We start from the raw sequence: 25,758 nt of genomic DNA on the forward strand, positions 1-25,758 counted from the left end.
TTACACACACCTTCCCCATCTTTCAGTCAGCTTATAAAATTCTTTTTCCTCTTCTGAGGAGCTTTACTATGAAAAAACCTGGTATTTTGTTTCCCCTCCTTGAGCCACAAGGCCTTTGATCTTTGCCTCCAGAGAATTTCATTTCGTTTCAGCCAACATTGCACTTCCTCATGAGCTTTCTTAATGACCTCTTTATTGAGATGAGTAGGATCACCCTCTTGTAACCTATGTAGTCTATCTTTAGCCTGTTGTAGCTGTCTTGGCACATTACCAAAGGACAATTTGTTCCATTTTGTAAGATTTTTACTACACACATAAATTTTCTTCATGACACCTTTCATATCACCCTACTCTTGATGACCACTCCATGATCTCAAAATGACTTCTTCACAACCAGCTACCTCTACCCACATGGCCTCAAACCTAAAAGGTTTGGGCCCTCTTCTTATAATTGCATCACATTCTGTCTGCATAATAATGGGAATGTGGTATGAGTGTGTAGCAAAACCATGGATCACCTTAGCAAATGGGAACATCTCAGCCCACATAGTATTGGCTAGATATCTGTCTAATCTTTCACATATGTTTCTCATTTGATCTCGATTACTCCACTAGGTAATTTTTGTCTAGCATACCTCAAATCAATCAATTGGTACTCATTGACAGCATCCCTGAACTCCATCATTTGTCTTTCAGGTCTAGCTATACCCCCATACTTCTCTTCTCTACTTAAAATTTCATTGAAATCTCCAAATCAAAGCTAGGTCACCACTAAGACCCACCTTGTCCATAGCCAAGCAACCATGGTATCCCAATTGAAATTTCAATCTTTCTAACTTCTTTCCTATCAACTTAGTTTCTTGTAGAAACAGGATCTCAAGACCTTCCTTCATGATCAAATCACGAAGTGCTCAAACTCCACGTGAGTTCCTAAGCCCACGGGAGTTCCAACTTATGATTTTCATTGCATCCAGTAGGGCTGAGCATCAGCCTCCACCGATATCTTAAGTTGGTTATCCAGCTCCTTCACTGTCAGCTTCCTTTCTTATTTTTTTGGTCTGATGGCTATCAAAGCCTACCACCTCCCTCTCCTTTCCCTTATGAGCTTGGCTCTCCTTGACATTAATAATTCCCTCAGTAATAGCCTTCTTGTTGCGCCTGGACTATCTCTTTGCAGATGTGTTACTTATTTTTCAGTAGGTGTGACTAACTGCACCACTGTTGGGCTCTCTCCATGTATTCCTTTTTGGGTCTCATTGACCTCTTTCCCCCTTGCTCCCTTTGGTCCACTACTCATAGAGGTTGGTCTTGTCCCATTGGGGTCTACTCCCATATCTTTTGCACATTCCATAATTGGCTTTTCCCCAATACTTGTTGCACCCTCCTTAGTAGTCGGATGTTGATCATGTTCTTTCATTGCCTAATGTAATACTTCCTTGTTTGAACCAGTAATGTCTCCTTTCCCATTTGGTAAGTTCCAATAACCCTCATTGTTGGCTTGCTCCATGTTGGTTCCCATGCCATTTTCATCCTTTTTTCCACCCTGTTGTTGCACCAAATCCGCAACATGACTGGTGGTTCTTGATGGCTATGAATTCCTATCCCCTTCCTCCCTCAGATCACAGTAGTGTTGGCCCTTCCCCCTCCCCTCTAGTGCGCATCCACTAGCCAAATGGAAGAGCGTCCTCAGAGAAGAGGTTCTTGTTGATCTGCCATACATTGCAATATTTATGATTATGACCCAGTTTACTACAGGCATAGCAAAAATTTGGCAAGCGTTCATAGGCAAAATGTACCCAGCAGGAACCCTAAGACCCAAATTAGCTAAAATGCCCCTACCACATATCCTAACTAACTAAAATACTCCTACAACAAATCAAATTAGACAGCAGCAACCCTTATCCAAATCAAACTAGCTAATGACAACTAAAAATCTCCATAACCAACTTCATCTTCATCTTCATCTTCTCTCACACTCCCCACTCTCCATCTACCTTCTGCGTATTCTTCATTCTTTTATTCTTTCCCTTCTCCTTCTGCTTCAAACTTCTTCTTCAGAGAAATTGCAGAACATGTTTGTTCATCGACCAAGGCAAGAGCCATGACAGAGATGGACGATTGCGTCGATGTGACTGGATCTAACCACAACGCCACCCAAGGCCACAACAAAAATGGAAATATAGAGAAACAACTAAAAATATCTTCACTTCCACACTAGAGACCCATGACGTTGCTGTCTGAGATGGAGATTTATGGTGGATATTTCTATCTTCGGCTTGATATTTCTCATATAAAGAATTTTTGTTGGTATTGTTGTCGTGTTGGCTGTTTTGAAATGGACATTTCTGGTTGGAATTTTTTTCGTGGACTTGATCGGATACTATTGGCGATCTAGTATGCTTTACATGCATGGGTAGCTCTGCTCCCATGCAATCCAATCAATTTGATCGAGGGTTAAATACTTAATGGAGATCGGATATGCTTTACATGCTTGGGAGTCAGGCTCCCATGCAATCCAAATTTCCACATAAGCATTAGATTTGGTGGAGCTGGTACAATTTGTGTGAGCTCCCACGATCATCAGGCATTCTTCCCGAGCATGTAATGCGACCAAAGTGCTTGTGGCCACGAGTACTTTTTACTTTTGTGTGGCTTGAGACAAGCACTTTCGAAATCATCACTTCATTTATTTATTTTTTGAATGCTCACCCATGAGAGGAGCACTTCTTGCTTCCCAAGTGGGACACTCTTTCCTCGCCCTTTGGTACAAGCTGCTTGATTTGGTTTGAGCAATCTTTGGTCACCCCTGGGCTTGGAGCAGTCTTTGCTCACCCTAGAGAGCGAGCTCCCTATCCTCCCACCCGGGAGTAGAGGTGGCAAGTATTTTTACTCACACCAAGCAAAATGCGAATGCTTCACTTGCCTTCTTGGATGGGAGGACTTTTGCTTGAACCAAGCAAAGTTCTCACCTCTTGGATGTGAGATTAGTTGAGTTATTTGTTTGAATGCTCGCCCCAAAGAGGAGCACATTCTAGGGCAAACTCTTTTGTTCACCTAAGTTCATTTTTCCATTCGATCTTTGTTTTCTAACCTACTTTTATTTTTTTGTCCTACCTTAATTTTCCACCCAAGATTCATTTAATGGCCTATCTTCATTTTTCCAGCCTACTTTCATTTTCCACACAAGCTCGTTGCCAATCTATCTTCATTTTTCTAGCCTACCTTCATTTTCTGACCAAGCTTCATTTTTCCAGCCTACCATCATTTTTTAGTCTTAGGATGAACATTTTTTCTCACCACTCCACCTTGCAAGCACTCTTATCCCCTGGCTGAACCTTCATGCTCTGTCACAGTGCTCACCCCAAGCGCAAACTATCTGTGCTCACCCCGAGGTTCAACTCGCCCAGGGTCCGAACACTTTTTGTTCTCCTCGAGTGCGGACGCTTTTTGCTCACACGGGGTACGAGTTCTCCTTGCACGCTCGGGTATGCTCGCCCTTGTGTCCAAGCATTGTTTACTCACTCGGGGTGCTCTCATTGCTTGCCTTGGGGTTCAAGTATATTTATGCTTGCCTTGAGGTGCAAGAATTGTTTACTAGACCCGGGGTCCAAGTACTTGCCTCTCGTGATGTTTTGAAAATATCATTTCTTGTTTTTTTTTTCTTGCCTCGTTTGGTTACATAGATGAGATGCAATGAGAAATCTATGAATATTAGTGAGATAATTTGTGAATAGTAGTGAAATAGTTTGAGTTAAGATTTTTATGAGATTTTAAGAAAGGAAAGAGAAAATGTTGAATAAAAAAAATTATAAAGTGAAAAGAGGGTTAAAATATAATTTTATTTTGGAATTTGAAAAAGTTAAATTATTTTTGTGTTTTGTTTGGAAGGTTGGGAAAGTTGTATCAATTAGATAATAATTAGATGAAAAATTTGAAAATTTGAAAATTGAAAATTGAAAAATGTCTTTGTTTGAATGTTGAAATGCGATGAGATAATTTTAAAGATTTGTTAAACCAAATCATCCTACCTTAGAACATTGGCATTGGACTCATTAAATGAGTGTCATCTTTAAAATTTGATGAATTTGTATTTAAAATCATTGCATTGGATTCAGTATACACTAAATTCTTCAACTTTGAAGTACAATACATTTAAGTTCATCTCCAAATTTGAAGACTAATTGTTCACACTCTATAACCATTATTTTATTTACTTAAATTATTGTTTCCCAATTTTGAGTTACAATATATTTAAGTTAGGAAACAATAATTTAAGTATCAAATTAAATTATTAATTACAAATATAGTTAGTATAATTGTAAAATATGAAAAAAATAAATTAAAAATATTATTATTTTGACTAATCCAATGGTTAATCCAATGTGGGGTTATGGACTTATGAAAAATATGTACTTTTCATCAAATTTTAGAAATAAATTTGATGAAACCAATGTCAATACTCTTAGACTTCAAATAACCTTTATAGGGGGTCTGGGCACGTGCCTAGGACTGTTCATCAGGGCTGAGTTTTTTCCTGACCTGCTTCGAAACCCAAGTTACAAAATCCGGATACACCCGGTCCAAGTATTGAGTTTTTTTTTTTTTTTCTTTTTTATAGGCCAATTCTTGTAGGCTGGGAGGGTGCAGCCATATTCTCTATGGCTACGGCGCTACGGCTCCTGGTTGGCACTGAAAAGGAACTGGAAAGCAAAACCCTAGCCACGTTTTCTTCTGCCATACACTATTTCCAAATCAGGAGAAGCTCTGTATTGGAGAGATGTGAATGCGGCATGCCCGAGGAAATAGTTTGAGAGAGAGAGAAGATGGTTGATTGAGCTATGACTGCCACCATTAAAGAATGAAAAGACCAGTCCATGAGTTTCCTTTCGATCAAAGAGATGAAAATTTGAACCTATTTCCAAGTCGTCCATTCTCAGCAAACTAACTACACACTAAAATAACAGTAACATCAGGATTTAAATGAAGTTAACGGACGGGCACAAACCGAAAGAATCCTTTTCCTTACAAACTTGTTCTTAAGGTAGATTCAAAAAAAAAAAAAAAGAAAAAGAAAAGGGCTCAACCGGAAACCAGGATTCATCCAGGTTCCGGGCAGGGTCTGACCCAGGCTAATCCGGTCTGAAATCTAACCTGGATTTAAAACCCGGGTTCCCGAGCCGAAACCAGGATGAACAGTCCTACACGTGCCCTCCTACTAGTATAATTATAGGCATGAGCATCTTTTTTTTTTTTTAAGGAAACAGACTCATTTCATTAATGAACTGAAGTTCAACTGTGACTTATCAATACATGAAAAATCCAGACTAAAAGTCAAACTACGCATCAGCTCTGAGGCTTCCCCACATACAAATTCATTTGTGGTGGACATTGTCTTAACTTCTAAACAAACTCTCTCCTAATAAAGAAAGCGCTCTGTAAAACAAAACTTAAAGGCCCCCTCTGTCCTCCCAGGGAGGATGAGTACCGGACACTGCTATGGACACCAAATCCAATAGCCTATTTCTTTTTTATTAATAACTAAAATAACAAAAAACTATAAATAAACACATTAACATCTACATGACCACAAGTACTGGTGAGACTCCGAACATCACACCTACCGCAAGCATCGGCATCTCAAGCCTTAATGGAACGAGCACCAAATCCAATAGGCATGCGCATCTAAGTAAACATTTTTCAGATGAGTTTTTATAGAGGTTGTAAAAAGTACACTTCAAAAAATTTCATTTAATTAAGAACATAGGCACCACGTTGTTGCTGCAATCTAGCCGTCACTGGAAGCTACCACCCTATGGTTAGGTTTGCCACCCTATGGTAGCCGCCACACCGGCGACTAGTTTTGTGCCTCTGCGGAGGCAAGGTTGTCAACCCTTGGGTGGCAAATTTTTTTTTAATTATTGTTCAGGTAGATATTCTCTTTTGAATTTTTGAGTGTTCAGAAAAAATCTGGGAGAGCTTTTACACAGTACAATTCTTTTTATGTTTGGGAAGAAGACTCTAAGAAATAAAAAAGCCCCTCTGAATTAGATCTTTAAAAAGGATTTGATTTTTGGTTGCCAAACATGACCATCTCATATGAATTCTGAAATAACTGAAAACGTCAAATATTGGAACTTTCATCGTAATGATGTGGTGGCAAAATGGTGGAAAAATAAACAAAGTAACACGAAACATGAATACGCAGCGTTGACTGCTAAATAAAAGAGGTAGTGGGCATTATTTCTTTATTCAAGGCAAAGAGATAATAGGGATTAGATGGTTTAATGACCATTCCATTTAACAATTGGGAGGCATAATCAGAAATTTAATTACAAAAAGGTTGTCTTAATTCATTAAATTAGCAGGTTTTATGAACATCCCTTCTAATATTGGCGTACTGCAGCTGATAGTGACTTTCAAACAAGTCAAACAACCAACAGCATATGGACGACAGCAAAAACAAAAGGTCATCTGTGATGCTAGAAAAGCACAGTACACTAAGGGCTCGTTTAGACACTTACAATATCAGTGAAATAGTTTGAATTAAGATATTTTATTAAATTTTGAGAAAGAAGATTAAAAAAATTAAATAAAAATATTATAAAGTTAAAAAATTATTTAAATATAATTTGTGCTTTGAAATTTGAAAAAAGTTATATTAAATTTTGTATTTGGATAATGATTAAATAATGATTAGATGAAAAAGTTGAAGATTTGAAATTAAAGAGTTTTGTGTGAGTGATGTTTGAAAAAGAAATTATGAGAATGTTTGAAAATATCTAAACGTCCAAACAAGCCTTAAAGCAACTTATGTGGGTTAAATAATATAAAAGCAGCATATCGTAGTTTAACCTACATTCCATATAAATATCAACTAGCAATTGAACTAAACAGAGCTAAAAATACAACAGCTCAAGCACCAAAAGGGTCATTACTGTTAATCAAATTGATGCCTCGCCCAACTGCCGAGCAATTAGATCAAAGTCACTTTTATCCATAATCAAGTACTCCAATATATAAAAAGGTAAAAATAAAATGGTAGATTTATTTTCATAAACTTGTTGCAGAATTCACATGCTTGTTTGATAAAAAATGTCTGCTTGCAGCGACGAGCAAGTATTTACACAAAAGAAACAATGATCAGAGAAAATAACAAATTACAACCAATGACTTCCTTTCAGACTCCTTTCAGGTCCCCCATTGCAATAGTGGACGCTATTACTATGTGTATCTTTGCGCTTCATTCTTAGATCATTTAGGCCCCATATCCGTATTGTGTGGTCATCACTGGCTGATGCCAACATGTGGGGGTTCACTGGATTCCAGCTCACACAATTCACAGCTCCAGAATGGCCAGGCAATGCCTCTATCAGCTCACCTGACCCTCTGTGCCATATATAAACCTGCAATCCCAATAAAATCAAATGATCAATGCTCCAAAAGAAATGGAAAACAGTACTCATGCAATATATGGAGGCATCACATTAAAGAAATTAAAAATGTAGAAAGCCTAAAATCAAAGAGTCGAGTATATACTATGAAGTGAGATTTTAGGAAAAAATACTATAGTCAAGTATATATATATGAGTTTTGCTATGTACAAGCAAGTTTGCGTACCAATCTGCGTACTAATGTTGTTGCCTTCATATTCTAAATTCAAATTAGCACTGTTTTCAATAAAATCTACTTTCTGATCAATCATATTGAATGAGTGCGCGTATTAGTGCGCAGAACCGCTTACAATTAGATTTTTCCTATATATACACTATGAACTATACTCATCCTTATTCACGTCACACCAGAAATTTTAGGGCTTCTGATTTTAGAAAGCGCTTTCTGCGGGCTGCCTAAAGGAAGTTTAAAGATGTTAGGATTCCCTTTTTTGGACAAAACCAGATATGAGCCCCACAAGTTTTGTAACTTTTTAAAGAAGCTACAGTCCAAATTACAGTCTACCAGCTCCTCCTAAAGCCAGTAGAAATAAAAGACCAACTTCTTCAAGGAATAAGAGTTCCAGTTCTGCCACCAACTTGAATTATATAAAGGATTTTACTTTTCTACTTAACATCAAATCTCCTACTAATGTCCTAGTTAAAAGTTAAAACCCCTTGCTGCAACACCTCCACTTCCAAACCCTAGATTTCTTGAATGAAAACATATAATTATTTAAAGCTTTGCCACCACTCATATCAATAGCTGATGTCCTCTCGAGTTCACATCAAGAACCAAGTAGAAATCATAATAGAAATTCATTTTTTTATAGTCCAATTACAAAAGATGTATATAAGAAAAAGCAGTTGATTAATAACTAGAAACAGAAAAAGAAAGAAAAGAAAATGGAGTCCATGAAAATTTATATCTTTCCCTCAGACAAAGTATTGAAGAAGAGGCTTTTAAGTTTATCCATTGACCGTTTATGATGTTTCAAAATGTTGGTTGTTCGTTCCTTACAACTACACCACACTAAGCTTAGGGGATTCACCTTCCACACCGTTGTGAGTTGTGAGCTACCAAACCTCTCTAATTTGCAAGAAAATCAACCAACCTTTGGGCATTACCCACACTTAGCCCAACTCTACCAGAGAAGTTGTTTCCCAGAGCTCTAGCAAACTCGTTATAACGCCCCAATGGAAGACCCAAACCACATGCCCTATACTCCAAAAGGACTACTCAATGATACAATTAGAGTCCCATTGGAACCTTCTAAAGAGCAAGAACTTCTCCTTTCCAAGTAATGTAAGATCTCATACACCAACTACCCTTATCATATGGGGTATCCCGAACATACACAAAGATATCATGAACATGATTAGAGTAAACATGAACACGTATGCATGAATATGAACTTGCATTTCATGAAATTTTATTTTTCACCCATCCGTATTCCTTTCCAAAATTTAGCAACTTGTGACATCATAACATTCATGAAACATCTTGCATCTTTTCTTGTTCATACGTATGGATACCTCATGGTTCCTCGTAAACCGTGTGCACCCACTAGTGATCTTCACCACACGAGGGGTGACACCATTGATGGCTTCATCTCAAGAATACTTAGGCAGCACGAAACAACCTTCACCATGAGTACTATTGCACATCCACCAGCTAGAATGCTCTTACCTTCGCTCCGGGACTTCACCATTAGAGCCTAACTTACAAACTTTTCACCTAAAAAGAAAGTTGTCATGCTGCAAAAAGCAATACTTAATGCTAGGACTACTTCGAATGTCACATAGAGGAATATCAAATTCCTAAAATCATAAACTAACCCTTCAACTAACAAGACCCCTAAACTTTCAATATTTACAAAACCAATCCCAAAACTTATGAACTTAACAACATCATGGGACTTCTATGTTAATCTCATTTTTAACCTTAAAACATTGATATTCACGCCTCTTGCAAAAAACATAGACCAAACCTGAAACCTTGAATCACTAACATGCATTTAGACCTATTCGGGCATCAAGAAATCATCATAGCCGAAACATCATGCAATTTTATTTCCTAAAACAGGTCTGAGAAGCACATTCATTCTCTTGATTCAAACTCTTCATATTCGGATTGCAAGGGAACATTTTACTAGTACATGCATAGAAACAAATCCCACTTTAAACCCAAAACTCAACCATATCAATCTCACTTTCTTTTGGTGCCTTTAACACAAAGATCATTCATATTATTATGAGTACTAATCATAAGCACAATCAATACCCCTTTCTTTAAGATGCAAACCCTTCACAAGCACTTAATCCGAAACACATTGAGGAGAACCATATACATATGCAACGATGAAACTTGAAATCAAAACATGCTTTTAACCACTCTACTCCTTTGGCTTACAACCTCATGCATCTTGATAGTTTTTCTTAGACATTTGAGACCATACCTTCCATTTACAAACTAGATCTAAGTCTTCAAACATCTTATCATGCATGAGAATTCTCATTGCATGAAGATTAACTCAAGAGATCCGTGTACAACAAGACTCCAAATCGGAACATTCATGGACTTAGATGACATTCTAACTTCTATTCTTCAAGTCTTTCACATGAATCATGCACATTAAATAATAACTCCATAGACACGTCCAACCAAGTATCCAAACACATTACAAATCACAAAACCCAACTCCTTACTAGCTCAAACCGAAACCAATAAATCCATCATTAGTGACAACCACCAACTTAATCCAACCATGATCACCATTAAGCTATCCTTCCTTAAAGATACAAGATTCTCACACAAGCACTAACATAACCTTCTAAAGCCTATAGAAAGCAAGGTAAGAGATTACTTACGAGGTTGGAGAACTCAACTTCACGAAGAAGCCTTACCACACAACTCACAAACTACTCACTCTCCGTTTGGGACAAATGGGAATGTTTGGCTTGGTGTCTTACTACAAGTGTGGTTATTTGATAAGAAGAAAGAAGGAAAGAAAGAAGATGGCAATCCACACTTGGGGCTCTTGGTTTCCAGGTGGTGAAGTGAGAAAAATAACTCTAGTCTTCAAGCTATAAAACCGCCCATAACCTCTCTTGCTTCACCTCTTTGTTGCCCAATCATAAACCTCCAAAATCCCTCATGTAACACCCCAATGGAAGGCCTAAGCCACATGACCTATACTGCAAAAAGACTAGTCACTAATACAATTGGAGCCCCATTGGAACATTATAAAGAGTAAGAACGTCTTCTTTCCAAGCAATGTGGGATCTCATATACCACTTACCCCTATCAGAATGGGATATCACACCTCAAGATCAAGCTAATATCCAAGAGTTATAGAGGTGCAGTCCAGCCCTGTCAGCAAAAGACAGCAAGAAATGATGGTGAAAGGCTGGGTGGGGGTGCTCGGGTTCCCCAAGGGTTTCTTCCCCCAAGTTTGTGTCCTAACTTGCAGCCAAGAATTTTGTGGGTGCCTAATAATTATGTGCTCAGAAATCTACCAAGTAATAATCAGATATTGCATGAATTCCATTGGTGGAAGTGGGCAGCATCAGCAGAAAATAAACGACATGGGTGTGGTTGCTTGTAAGGGGCTCAGCATAGGCCTGAATTGCCTCATTTGAACATTTCCTTTGTGTGAATTCCAACCAATGCAGCCAATAAAAGATGCAGAAATCCCATTAATTAAACTGACTAGAAATGGTTAAAAGGTCAGACCAAAAGAACAAATGTGAGTCACCTGGAGAGGGATGGCAACACAGGTGAAAAGGTGAGGAAGGTTGCTTGCAATTTCGGCCAAGCTTCTAGCCTTTTCCCTCTCCATTTTCCAGATTTCTTACAAGCATCAACAAGATCTGAAACCTCATCATTATACTGACTAAAAATGATTAAAAAGCTGGCCAAAGTCAGTGAATTTTATTGGTGAAGAGGGGTGGTACACTAGGCCATGGCATGGGGAACAAAATCTGAAAAGTGTTCTTGGAAAGAATCTTTTTGCCAAGTGTAAAGTGAAATGATGGAAGGAAGCAAGAGGTAACTTAGCCATGGATTTAGGACAGCCAATGACCTTTGTCCAGGTGGCCATGGGCGGTAGGGACCCAAAACTGAGGTGGTAAAGTGGGCTGCAACACGTCAAGGTCGAATTATGCCACTTGGCCCCACATCATCACAAAAATTTCTAAATATTGTAATTGCTAATTTCCAACTCCAATTGGAATTTCTGGGCACTGTGATCTTGGTGATAAATACGGTGCAGGTAGTCCCACATAGCATGAGCCGTAGTAAAACAACAAAGATTTGTCACAAGATGGGATTCAATCGTCCCCAATAGCCAAGAGACCACCTTAGCATCCTTAATCTCCCATTGTGCAAATTCCTTTTCATCAGTGGGAACTGGAGCAGAACTATCAAGATGATTTGATAATTCTTTTCCTTTCAAGAACATTTTAAATTGAAATTCTCATGTAGGGAAATTCTTTCCGATAAATCGAACAATAGTATTTTCAATAGACATGATGAAAGGCACTAAAAGAAATAAGCCCAAGCAGTCAACCAAATAATTGGCAAGCCTAACTCAAATCAGGCCCAAAATCCAAATAATAAGAGGTCCACAGACACAACCAGATTACAAAAGCCCAGCAGAAATAAAAGCCCAAATCAAACACAGAAGGCCCAGATCAACCACGGAAGCCAAACTCAAAAATACCTGCCCTGTGTGGAAACGACACAGCAGAGAAAGAGGCAGCACCTTTGTCGATCACCCAGAAGGAGCCCAGCCACCCACGGAGTCGCCGACTGCCACAGAAGACGCCGACGGACACACAGCCACCCACAGAGATCACCGACAACCACAGAGACACCAGAATAAGGAGCCCGCAACAAGAAGCACAACACTGACAGAGCTCCGACAGCCAACGAAATGGCAAACTCAGAAATATGAACACCACAGAGAGCTTCGGCACTCAACCAGGAACCAGAAAAACGTGCGGGGAAAAAAAAAATTCCTCTCGCCGACAACTCAGAAATTTTCACGAATAGTGATGCAAATTGCACACCAGAGATTAAGACCACAGAGATTGAAAACAGAGTAGGTGCTCTGGTACCATGTCAAATTGGTTTGAATGCCCTTTCCATAGGGTTTCCTTTCATTATATAGAAGAGATTTACATAATTAATGGCAGATTTCCAGTGCCTAAATGCTATACATGGTAAGTATTTCCAACTTATTTACAGCCTAATTATCTGCTATATACAATCTAGATATCAAGGAAAACATCCCTAAAATATTACAAATCAAATCCCTAAATTATCTCCGTAGCAAGGCAGTGGTGCTAATCTTTTTGTCAAATCATAACCCTAAGTACCTCGAAAAATTCTGAGAAATTAGACCAACTATAAGGTCACCATGAATTCTTGGGACTAACATCTATTTCCCCTCCCATGACTTCTCAAGTCCAAAGTCCATAAGCGAATTTCTTGATTCTTGCTTTGTCTTGAGGTGTCACATATTACAAAAAATCTAAATTATTTTATGGTTCTGAAATCTTTTATACCTGTAAATTTTGAAGTTAGTAGCATTCTCAACTTATAAGGGAAAGTTACATTGTTGCCACCTCTCCCTTCAAAGAACCACCAAGGCAAATCGAAACCATCTTCCTAATTGCTTCAAACTGAAAATTGCCCTTAAGGCCTCTCCGAGAAGCTAGGAAATTGATCACCCTTCATGGCATCACCCAAGCAAAACCCACCCTAGCAAAGAATTAATTCCACAATTTCATGGTGCAATCTCAATGAATTAGTAGATGATCAACAGACTCCCCACTCTTTTTGTACAAACAACACCAATTCATGACAATGATTTGGCATTTGTTTTGGATTAGTGTTTCTTATGCAAGAAATCTGGTGAATTAGTGGATCATCTATTACTACACTGTGATGTGACCAGTTGTTATGGAATGAAGTGTTCAGTACGTGTGGTATGGCTTGGGTGATACCATGGAGGGTGGTGGACCTTTTTGCTTGCTGGAGAGGTTTAAGGGGTAATGTGCAAGTTGCCGCTGTTCGGAATATGATACATTTATGCCTTGTGTGGTGCATTTGGGTAGAGAGGAATGGTCGATGCTTTGAAGATAAGGAGCGCTCGGTGGACAAATTTAGATGTTTTTTCTTTAATTCCTTATTTGAATGGGCTTCGGCAATTGTATTTAATGTAACTAGTGTCCATGATTTTCTTGTTTCTTTTTCTAGTTCCTAACATGAAATAGGTTCGGTTTTTGTATATTCCTGTGTACTTGGCTTTGCCTTGTTACTTGTCTCAATAAAGTTTTTATTCATAACAAAAAAGAAGATGTCTAGTGTAAATCTAGTGTAAGGATCTTCCCCAAGGAAGCGTCAATACAGAAACGATTGCCTTTGGGGGGGGCTTTGTCTTCCAAATACTCCACGGAAATGGACTTGCATTATGTGTATTCATGGATTGGTAGTAGCAGATGGTGAGCTTCTCTAACAAAATACCCCATTACAATTAATTCAGTGCATAGAATTAAAAGCAAAAAAAGGGCAATGGATCCAAAAACATTGGTCCCAGCCCATGTTCCTCAATTAGATAGAGGAAATGACCCCGAAAGGTGGTTATGGACGCTAAACCACAAAAGGTTTGCAGCACTGTTGATGCAATGCACAGGCCAAACCCAATGCTACAAATGAAGAGGAACTGCCAAAACATAGATATATGCTTCAAGAAAACAAAGCAACTCTTCCATGAATCTTAAAGAACATGCTCTAAGATACCAGAAATAGGGCTTGGACCACACTCGCCAGGTGTGTCAGTGGAGTTGTGGTCTAGTGTCGAGGAATGATAAATTGGAGAATTTCCAGTCCATAGGTGGGGCGTGTGTCAGTTGAGTTTTGGATGACAGCAGATCTAGGGTTTCTTTGGAACAAAAAATAGGAAAATGGAGGAGAAAAAGTGCCAAAAAAGTCGTAAAGGAACCGGAGAACATGTCAGGGATCACTAGCACATCAGAAAACCAAAAGAGGCATTGATTGAGATGCAATGGACCGGCGCTTGGACATTATGCGCCCCAGTGAGGATTCTTGTGGGCCAAACACTGGTGATATGGAGGCTGCAAAGATTGCTCGGTTAGGAGCTCAGGGAGTGTAGTCCATTGCTGGGGTGTGTGTATGGTACAAATGGGTAGGGAGCGATAGATCTAGCATCTAAAGAATTTTTTTTTTTTTTATATGTAGGATAAATTTTATTAATAAGAAGGGATATTTGGAAAAAAGTGCTATGAAGTCTAGAAAACTAGAAATAGAAAAGAGAACGCGCCAAAGGTTTTTTTTTTTGGGGGGGGGGACTTCAATGTCACTTGAATCCACTAGTGAAAGGTCAGGTTTCGCTCCTGTGAGCCTACCAATGATGGAATTCTCTAATTTTATCTTTGATGGACTTACCAATGATTGGAGGATCATTCATTTGGTCCAACAACCGTGATGTTCCGGCTGGGTCAAGATTGGACCAATTCTTGATCTCCTCGGAGTGGGACGAACACTTTCCTAATGCTAATCAGAAATGCTTGGATAGATTGTGCTCTAACCACTTTCCAATCCTCCTAGACTGTAGGTTGTAGAGGGCGGTAGAGGATAGTTCAAGTTTGAAAAACATTTAGCTTAAATCAGAAGTGTTTATGGAAAAAGTAAAGCAATGGTGGAGTGCATACCACTTCCAAGGGTCTGCTAGTTTTGTTTTGGCACAAAAACTCAAGGTGCAAAAGGCTGATTAAGGGACTAGAACAAGGAGGTGATCGGAGACATTGGGATGAAGAAGAAACTCCTCTTTCAAGAACTAAGAGATTTGGAGATTACTGAAGAAGAGAGGTTAATGAACGAGGAAGAGAAGTCAAGAAAGATTGAGCTGCTCAATGAGCTGGAAAAAAAAAAAAAAAAAAAAAAAAAAAAAAAAAAAAAAAAAAAAAAAAACAACAACAACAAACTAACTCTTCTAGAGGAGATAAGTTGGAGACGAAATTCAAGCGCATTGTGGTTGAGAGAGGGGGATAGATGCACAAAGTATTTCCATCAGGTGGCAAATTCCCATATAAGGAATAATTCAATTAACTCCTTACTGGTTCAGGGGAACATTCTTGGTTGTGAGAGATCACATTGTGCAATTCTGAGTTGTGCAATCCTATGCATCAATTGAAGAAGATGATGCCTCATGGCTGGAAATACCTTTGGAGGAAAATGCTGTTTGGGAAGTGGTGAAAGCACTAAATAGCAACAAGGCACCAGGCCCAGATATATATTCGAAGGGCTTTTTCCAAGCTTTTTTTTTTTATAGGTAAGAAGTAACTTTATTGATGTGAATATAAATAGGCATAGCCCAAGTACACGGGGAGTATACAAAAGAAACACCTATATACATTCTAAGAGCTCTAAACTTCCATTTTCCAAGCTTGTTGGGAGGTGGTGAAGGAAGATATTATGAAGGTCTTTCATGGGTTCCACGAAAAAAACAAGTTTGAAAAGAACCTTAATGCCACCTTCATATCTCTTATCCCAAAGAAGCTAGGAGCAACTGAGGTAAAGGATTTCCGTCCTGGGAGGTATTTATAAGATTATTGCTAAAGTCATTGCTAATATATTAAAACGAGTGCTACCCAAGATCATCCACAACTCTCAAAATGCATTTGTCATTGGAGGGAAAATTCTAGACTCGGGAGTGCAAACGAATGCTTGGACAGCAGGTTGAGATCTGGCCAGCCAGGGGTCATTTGTAAGTTGGATATTGAAAAGGCTTATGATCTTGTCAATTGGGACTTCATGTTCTAAAACATTGAATCTCCTCAGTGCATTTTCAGTATCAGCGAACACACCCCATAGGTTTCTTTAGTAATTCCAGAGGCATTCAGCAAGTAGATCCTTTGTGCCCTTACTTTTGTTATTGTCATGGAGGCTCTTGGTAGAATGACATCGGCTATGGAGCATAGGGATTATTGTCAGGTTTTCCTGTGGACTTGAAGGATGGATCCAGCCCCAACATAACTCACTTGCCATTTGCGGACGACAAACTTCTATTCTAAGAAGAATGTTTTACGGTGTGAAAAATGTTTTATCGGCTTTTTTTAAAGATAGAATGTTTATAGCTTTTTTCATTGTATGATGTGCTACTTAGTATTTGATTCAATTTGCCTATACATTTTAAAATGCCTTTGTGTTCTTACATAGGCCGTTAGAGATTTATTTAGAATAATTATATGACATATGGTTTTCCTTAAGTTTGGGTATGTTGAATTTAGTAGATTTATTATTGATAGTGTGATTTATAGAACTTTTATTACTTGGTGCCAAGGAAAGTATAGAAGTAACATTCTTCACCTTATTGGGAATAGATGTTACACTGCAACAAAATTTACAGCTCATTACCAATCTCTGCATACTCCATTGGTGAGAGGGCAAAATATTAAAGAGGTGTATTAAAACATAATTTGTGTAACAACCCAAACCAAATATTATCAAGGATAGAACGTGAATAATTTTTGTTTTATTGTCATTATAAACATTCTATTAATTTTATTATTACTATTGTATTTTTATCAAATTTTATTCATTAATAAGTTGTTCATTTTAATTCGGATTGTTTTTATTATTATTGTTAAAAATTAAGTTAAATGGTTTAGACATCTGTCACTCTTCCCCTTCTCTCAAATGATTCTTCAGTGAGAGCCATTACATCAGCCGTAACTGAAGTAACTGGAACGTGTTGGGCTTGTTTAAAACTCTCCCTCTCCTTCAGAAATCTTCCCAAAAACTGCAGCAGTTTATCGTTATCCTCACAGGAAGCACTCCTTGGCACCACAAGGCAGTTCACTGTGAAAACCCACTACCAGCAGAGAGAACCCAACGTAAGTACGGCCCCTATACCTACACAAACCACCATAAACAAATCAGAGAACCAAGGGATCACCATGCACGGCAGTGCAGTTGCCTTTCAGCCCATGCACGGCTTTTTAAGACCACCTGTCATTCTCTGTCTGGCGATACCAAGAACAAAGCATGCCGCCATCACTCAACCACCAAGAGAGGAAGCTAGCTCCGCCCTGCACCGCCTTACACCATCACGACTCCTTCCCTTCCCACGGCAAGCTTTTGCCAGAGCCTCCACATCCTGCTGTTGCTCGAAGCCGAAGTACTATTAAATCACGACAGGCACCGTGGGCCATCAAACACCGAAAGAACCTTGTGTGTGAACCCAAGGTAACCACCCCCATATCATCGGAAACCACCCAGAAAGCCCTCAGATCCGTCGGACACAACTTTCCCACAGCGAGTCACTGTTGCGAACCATCATCTCCTTTTCCCATTGCTTTTCTTCCCTAGCGGCGCATAAACCATTTTTCCTAGTCTAACAACATTACTCTGCTCCCGAAGCCTTGCCGTCGTTGACCTCGGTCCAGCCACCTAGAACAACCGTCGCATGGCATCACTTTCTTCCTCGGTAAGCCTCTGCAGCCCAACACTCTCTCTCTCATGTCTATTGCTTTCAATTTGAAAGGGACCTTATATGATGGGCACCAAGATGGATCTAGTCTTAAAGATCCTTTGCAAGTTCCAGATGGGCTAATTACAAGGTCAAGAGCCAAGAAGATCAAGTAGGCAATGCAAGGATTGGTGCAATCTACTTGGGATGAAGTTTGGAAGACTCCAACACTCAAGGATGGGCTTCAGAGAAGGAGATCCAGTTTTGATCCACTTGATACAAGTTATGGAAGACATGAGCTAGAGTTATTGTTTGGACCTTGTTTAATTTATTAAAATGGCTTATTTTATTAGTTATAGAAATTAGTTTAGAATAACGGGGCGTGAGAATGTTTGGCTCACATATGTTTTATGTTTTATGAACTAGGGTTTCAAGAGAAGTTTTTAATGGTAGTTTAGGGATTGTTTTAATTTGCAGCTAGGGTTTTCTTTTGAGAAGGCCTTGTATTTTTCCCAAGGGAATTTCGGGAAAGGATTTTATGTTAACCTAGAGTTTTTGAGAGATTGAGATATGTAAGTTACTATAGCAGAGTACTGTAACCGCGACACTATTCACTCATGGGTATTTTTGGAAGATATGGATTTACTTTGGCTAGAGTTTTAATTAGGTTTTAATTTAAATACTCTTTGTAACCTCATTTTGAGTTTATGAAATTTGATGAATTTATTCATTGTGAGTTGAGTTTATCTCCTCTTGTTCTTGAATGAACTTTTGAACTTATCAAAGGCAAATCACAACCTTTGTGGCATTCTTCCTTATAATTTAGGTTCTTGAGACAGTTTCTTCAACGGGTCTAAATTTTCATATAATCTAGATTCTTAAAACGAGTTCCTCAACGGGTCTAAATTTTCTATTCGCTTGATTTTGACTTTCTTGGGTGAGTTTTCAAATTGATTGTGAGTTCAAAGGATTCCATTCCCACGGGTTCATATCATTCCCCTGTAACCCTATTGTTTATAAAGGGTAGAACTTTAAGTTTATTTACCTTGCTACCCTTGGGATGTAAGCCATGGCAAATTATGTCTTGGACTTTGGCAGGCTTGAATTTTATTGGACGGTTGTTTTGAGTTAAGTTTATGTTGAATGGATATTAGTTTAGACTTTTGTATCTTATGTTTGGCTTAAATTTTACGTTAGGATTGGTTTTATATATTTCAGAAAACTATTATAATATGTTAAGTTGTTCTTAGTTTTAATTGAATAAATATGTTAACCCAGAAACTCGATTTTACAGTAAATATTTTAAGGGTTTTGAATTAAATTACTAATTATTAAATTATGATTAAACTATAGTATTAGTTTATAAGGATTTTAATATTAAGTATTATTAAGTCTAATCATGAACTGAGTATTCTCCACTGTTATTTTACAGAACTAGATAAAATATATTTCCTACTAAATTATCACTTAAAATATGTTATTAGTTTTAAATAATTATATTAGTATTCAATGATTTTGTATGAAATAAAATATTTATTAAATTATTCTCCATGGTATGTATTAATTAAGTAGAATATTACGACACATTTTTCTAGAATCGTTAGTAATGATTCGTATTTCATATAGGTAAAGAACTATGAAGTAAGATTTAGGAAGCAGTGCAATGAGGTAAGTAGCTTGATCATAAATTAGGATTAGCACATATTAGTTAGTTTAGATAAATTATTATTAAAACTAGTTCTTTGATAGCCACTTTTTATGTACCACGCATGTCATGATTTATGCATGCATGTCATTCATCATAGCATACGATTATGTTAATTTTCCGCATCAAGTTCAGATTCGACATTTTACAGTTATGTATATTAGTATGTATGTCATGCATCTCACGTCAAATAAGACACGTAAGCTTTCTTAAAATCAAGTGCAAGATAAGATCATATCAATATAATCAGATGATCATTCAGATACATAGTACCAATGTAGTTTCAGGGTGGATGTGCAAGCCACGGACTCAAGCATGGTTCACCGTACCATACTAGAATACTACTCAACGGCTCCACTTACAACTGCGAGATGTGGGGCTGGTGCACAATATTGCACACAGGATTAAGTGTGTTAGCCAGTCAGATCAGTCAACTAATTCAGACAAATCAAGAAAAGTCATGTATAGCATAAGTATGAGTATGAATAGTCATGATTTTTAATTATCAGCAAATGAAAAATTTTATGAAAACCCTTACGTTTATTATGTTTACGTTGTGATGGCTTTCTTACGGAGTCTTCGACTCATTTTAGTTTGATTTCATGTTTTTAACCACCCAGGTGAGGATGATGATGATTACGAGCAGGTAGAACAAGCTTAGATGGAGCAGTTTGATTTAGTTTCAGGCTTCTTATATTTATTTTATTAAGTTACGTAATCTCTAGCCTGGCTATTTTTACGTAAGCATGTGACATTCATAACCTTAGGGAATGGGTGTTACATTATGTTTTAATGTATAAATGCTAAGCAAACATAAGTTATGTTTGACTTTTTGATGTAGACAATGAATGAGACCTTCCAAAATATAGATGGAAGCTATATATTTCCAAAAGGAAGTAAATGAATCAGGGGTCCTTTTTACCAATAGTTGATGGTTCTCACTTGTAGAGCTGCTAAAGTTACCATACATACAGTAGTGCCTTCAATTGCTTGTCAATAACAACTATAACCTAGCAATAGGCAATTTGTCTATTAACATAAAATCATTCAAATCAGGTTTTCTCCTACTTAAGACGGAAGAATTATTATAGATGCATCTCCCAAGGAATTGTATACAAAGGTTTTATCATATGGGCCGAGTACGAATCAATGCCTTGTATAATGATCAAATTGAGATCACCACGCATCCAAAGAGATAATCCACTTGAAAATAGATTGATATTTTAGAAAAAGTCATTAATATAAATTCTACCATACTATCTAGAATTCACATTTTGAATTTTGTCCGAAGCTGTACATCTGAAGCAGACAGATAATTGCATCTAGCAATTTAGTTATTATTTAATAGTAGTTAATACTCTAACAAGAGGTGGCATAGAAAAGCAACTACAAGCTACATTTTTAATTTCTTCTCACCAATAATAATTTTGGATATCACAAATTATACCAACGTGCAAAATAGCAGCTCAATGTGGATATAATATCCGCAAAAGCACACATAATACATACAAAGCATTCTCTTGGTTAGAATAGGAGCGGTTAAACCCAATGAATTTTACAGAATAGAACCTGTCCATAAAAACCAAGAAGCATACTCTAAAAAAACCTGAAAGAAAAAATAAAAACCCGTACCTGAGAATCCTCACTGCCGCTGGCAATAAAAGCTTGGGCAAGTCCACCAAAGCAAGATCTGATCACAAACCGGGCGCGTTTGTGACCTTTGTACTTGGCAACAAGCTTGAGGTCACCATCAATGTTCCAGAGATGGATTTCTTGGTCCAGAAGATTAACCAGCAGAAACCTATTATCCCTCGATAGTGAAAACGAGGTTACTGTTTGATCCTCTTCAATTAATCTTTCGGTGTTTGCTTCTCTGTTATGTAAGAGTATTACATTTTCTCTACAAATACTTATAATCTGTTTTCCATCATTCGTTATTTCCAAATCAGATATCCTAAGAGTTCGTTGCCCTTTCCAACACTGCAGCTCTCTCCCATCTAATTGCCACAGGCAAATACTCTTGTCATTGACACCAGAGAATATCCATTTGCCATCTGGAAACCATCCACAGGACACAAGGCCACTGTCAGCTTTCTCATAAACATGTAGGCACTCACCAGAAGAAACATCCCAGCGCCTGATAACCTCCTCCAGTCCACAGGTAAGGAGTTCATGATCATCAGGACTCCACGAAGCAGCGCAGACAGGTTTCTGGTGGCCACATAATCTATGCTTTAAAGACACTCCACCATTAACATCAACCTGCACAAACCAGGAAAAATACAAAACTGAACTAAAAAAAAAAGTGAAAGAAAAACGTGTTGAGATGAGATATATGCATTGACTTGGGATCACAAAGGGATGTTCAAAAAGCTGGAATCACAGAATTTTATATAACAGGAACCCAATTAGAAGACAGCCTAACCAGATATCTTGATAATAAGAACTTGACCGACAATTTCTGTCTAGCACCTTGGCCCAAAGTGCTGAATGAAGTAATGCGCATAAGTCATTAAAACTTGTCCCATTATAGGTGAAGCCCAAAACAACAATATATGAAAGAAAAAGTCCCTAAATCCTTCTGATGAGCATTCCCTATTGTCAAAACAGCGACCATTCCTCTCGCTCCTCCATACAGGGCCAACCTGTCTCATATATTTAATAGGATGATGCTACACGCACAGAAGCTTCTATCGATTTTTTCCATCGAATGGTGTAATTTATTTTTTCTTTTTTTTTTTTTTTCAAACATTTTTTAAACCCCTTTAAACATTTTTCAAAAAAAGAAATCACAGTCATTACAAAACACTATAAGTAAAAAAAAATTAAAAAAACAAATCGGTACAAAATATGTGTACAAAATTTCAGTGGCACTGTCATTTCTCTATTTACTATGGTGAGTCTTGCTTTGCCTTCCCTCTAATTTGGTTCACGGCTTGAAGTACACTGGAGTGGCCCACAGCACTTTCATCCATGCTGACTGGCCCTTTTGTTCCCAAACCACCCATAAATTTTCCTTTAACCAGTCCATGGCCCAAGCCCAAGCCCAAGCCCACCACCTCATTCTCCTCAACGCGCCATATAAGGCACTCCATTCTCTCCTGCAATGCATCTAACTATTTTTTAATGTCCGTAAGAGAACGATACACGCCTTCCTCTGCCAGGCCGACAGCACACCTGCCACCACCATCTTGCCTTTGTATACTGTACCAGCGGCACAACCAACCCTCCCTGAACCAGCAGCTCCACTTAGGCTTTATGACATGTCAGACCATCCTCCCGACCTGTTATGTGCATGGGACAGCACTGGTGCCCGCAGCTGTTGGAGAAACTCCATGTACAAACATGTGTGAGGTTGGTTCGTAGCCACCATCGCCACCGCCGGCAGCATATGAACATATCCACCCTCTCTTCCTGCCTCCCTCAGTGCATCCACCAACTTCCTCCATCCTTCTCCTCTGGAATGAAGATGAAATTTCGTCGACCACCTCCTCCATACTCCACTAATGCCATGTAATAGCCGCGGGAATAAGAATATCTCTGCATGATGAAACCTTTATCTCCCTCCCGACGAGCAGTATAAAACTCCCTTCTTTCGCCCTTCAAACAATCCCCCAATGCTTTGGTAAACCAAAGCACCGTGGCCAACCCTAGACTCATTCCTTTCACAACTCTCCAACTCCTCTCAGTAATGTCCAAATATCTTTCATCCCTTGTTACCTCTAATTGATTCGATTACTACCAGTTTCAGGAAACCCATATTCCACTCCAAAGCACGGGTAAATTCTCGCCGTCAAACACCCTCAGCCACCATTAAACATTCAGTGTACCAACAGAAGTCCCTTATCTCTCTCTATGCAAGTATAAATGTGATCATTGTGGTGGTATTAATCATGTTACGCCACATTTTTGGGTGAAGTATGGCTACTCAGATTATGTGCATCAAGTCAGTTAAGAAACTACTAAGTCACAACCTACTTCTACTTCCTCTAGGCACATACCTTTCAATTCTGATTCCCATCTTGCACTCACCACTCAATTTGATCAGCTTAACGTCTGAGCACTACATTTCCTTCCTTCACTGCTACATTAAATGATTCAGTAATGTTACATGTGTAGCCAATTCATCCATGTCTTGGATCATTTACTCTGGTGCTAGCATACATCCGATTGGTATATCATTTCTCTTCTCATTTGATTCCTATTGAACACCTTGCTGAAAAAGGTTTCCTTCATCCTACCAATTTTTTATCCTTACCATCTTGTCTTTCTTTTTATGATGAATGTGAAATTACCATCTTCTCTTTCTGTTCTAGATTCTCCCTTTAATTGGTTTTGTTAGTCAATTAACTAAAAGTCTGTGAAATTCATTTTCCTTCCACTTCTTTCAGGATCTCAAGACCAAGAAGAAGATTCATTTGGTGAATGAAGATGACTTATATTATCTAGATCTAGATCTAGATCTTGATAGCTCTCTTTCTCTCATTCATCGATTTTGAGTATTGTCCTATCTCCCTTCTAGTAGCACCTTCATTTGGGTCGTCCTTGACCAAACTCAAGTTAGTATTACATTGAGCCATGTGTCCAGTCTAGAGTGCGGAGCATGTCAATTAAGGGAACATCTTTGCAGTTCCTTCGCAAGTAATAGTCATAGTTGTCAGTCTGAGTCTTTTAATGTAGTCCACACAGACATATGGGGTCGTTCCCACATTTCAATTTTAAATAGATTTATTTATTTTGCCATTTTGTTGATCAATCCTTCTCAAATGATAAGAATGTTTTAAATGAAAGAAAAAATCTGTTACACAAATTTTTCTAAATTATAACATGAAACTCTTGTTCTATCTAGTGTGAAATATTTTTGTGATGATCACAATATTATTCATCAGAACTAGTGCTCACATTTCTCAACAAAATGGTGTTATTGAGCGCAAACATGTAATTTGTTAAATGTGGCTTGCACATTGATGTTTAATATGCGAATACTTAAACATTTTTGGGGCTAACACCGTCCATACTGCTTGGAAAAATTGTCTTGATGGTCCACAGATTCACATCATAATAATGTGCCCTGCTTTCTCAGATAGTCCACAGTCAAATGTTCCCCATGGGAAGCCGTCCAACCCAAAAAAAGCAACTTTGGATGGCACCTTACTCCTCCAAATGCACTTCCATGGGAAAGGATTATGGATTTGACATAACACCACCTTATACAAAGATCGAACTGTGAACTTCTTGTTCCCAGCATGAATCCAAAGCAACTTGTGCATCTCACCACTACCCATGCTTGTATCATGCAACCTCAGAAGCTTGGAAATAGCCCCACTTCCCAATCCTGGGAAGCCCTAAGAAAACAAACATTCCATTGTAAGGAACTAGAGTTGTCTAGAATATCTGCCATAGAAGCATCTCGATCATAACCTATCCAAAAAAGGGTAGGAAACACAATCTTAATGGCCAAATCACCACACCAAACCTGATCCTCAATACCTAGGGAAACCACATATCTAAGGCCTCGTTTGGTTACACAGATGAGATGAGATGAGATGAGAGTTTTTTTTTTTTTGTAAGTATGAGATAAGATGAGAGTTGAAAGTTGAATAAAATATTGTTATAATATTATTTTTAATATTATTTTTGTTTTGGAATTTGAAAAAGCCGAATTGTTTATTATATTTTGTGTGAGAGTTTGGAAAAATTGTAATGATTAGATGAGATGAAATGAGATGGTTTGTCTAACCAAACGAGGCGTAAAATGACTAAGGGCATGTTTGGGTAATGAGATGAATTGTTTTGGGAAATGAGAGAGAAAGTTTAATGAAAATATTACAAAATTAAATATTGTTAGAATATTATTTTTTTAATATTATTTTTTATTAGAAATTTGAAAAAGTTGTATTATTTTTTGTGTTTTGTTTGGAAGTTTCGAAAAGTTATAATGATTAGATGAAAAAGTTGAAGATTTGAAATTAAGAAGTGTTTGTGGTTGAATGATGTTTGGTAAGAAAATTATGAAAAGTTTTGAGATGAGATGATGAGATGGGATCATCTCAATTCCAAAGCAAGCCCTAAAACAATCCCCCTAGCCCTTCCTAAAATTTTTCCACAGTCCCACACTATGTGC

General features: G+C 38.0%; 1 protein-coding gene across 6 annotated transcripts in view; it reads right to left on the reverse strand.

Moving 5' to 3' along the window:
- Nucleotides 1-7,017: 7,017 nt before the first annotated feature.
- Nucleotides 7,018-25,758, reverse strand: part of LOC121251695 (WD repeat-containing protein 26 homolog) — a 39,547-nt gene continuing 20,806 nt past the window's right edge. For all 6 annotated transcript variants that reach the window (XM_041151015.1, XM_041151016.1, XM_041151019.1 and 3 more), the window contains 2 exons: nt 21,267-21,896; nt 7,018-7,403 (listed from right to left, as the gene is read on the reverse strand). In XM_041151015.1, coding sequence (XP_041006949.1) covers nt 7,158-7,403; nt 21,267-21,896 — 876 coding nt within the window. In that variant the 3' untranslated portion in view covers nt 7,018-7,157. The remainder of the gene's footprint in view (nt 7,404-21,266; nt 21,897-25,758) is intronic.

This window comes from Juglans microcarpa x Juglans regia, chromosome 2S (genome assembly GCF_004785595.1).
Source record: "Juglans microcarpa x Juglans regia isolate MS1-56 chromosome 2S, Jm3101_v1.0, whole genome shotgun sequence".
NCBI lineage: Eukaryota > Viridiplantae > Streptophyta > Magnoliopsida > Fagales > Juglandaceae > Juglans > Juglans microcarpa x Juglans regia.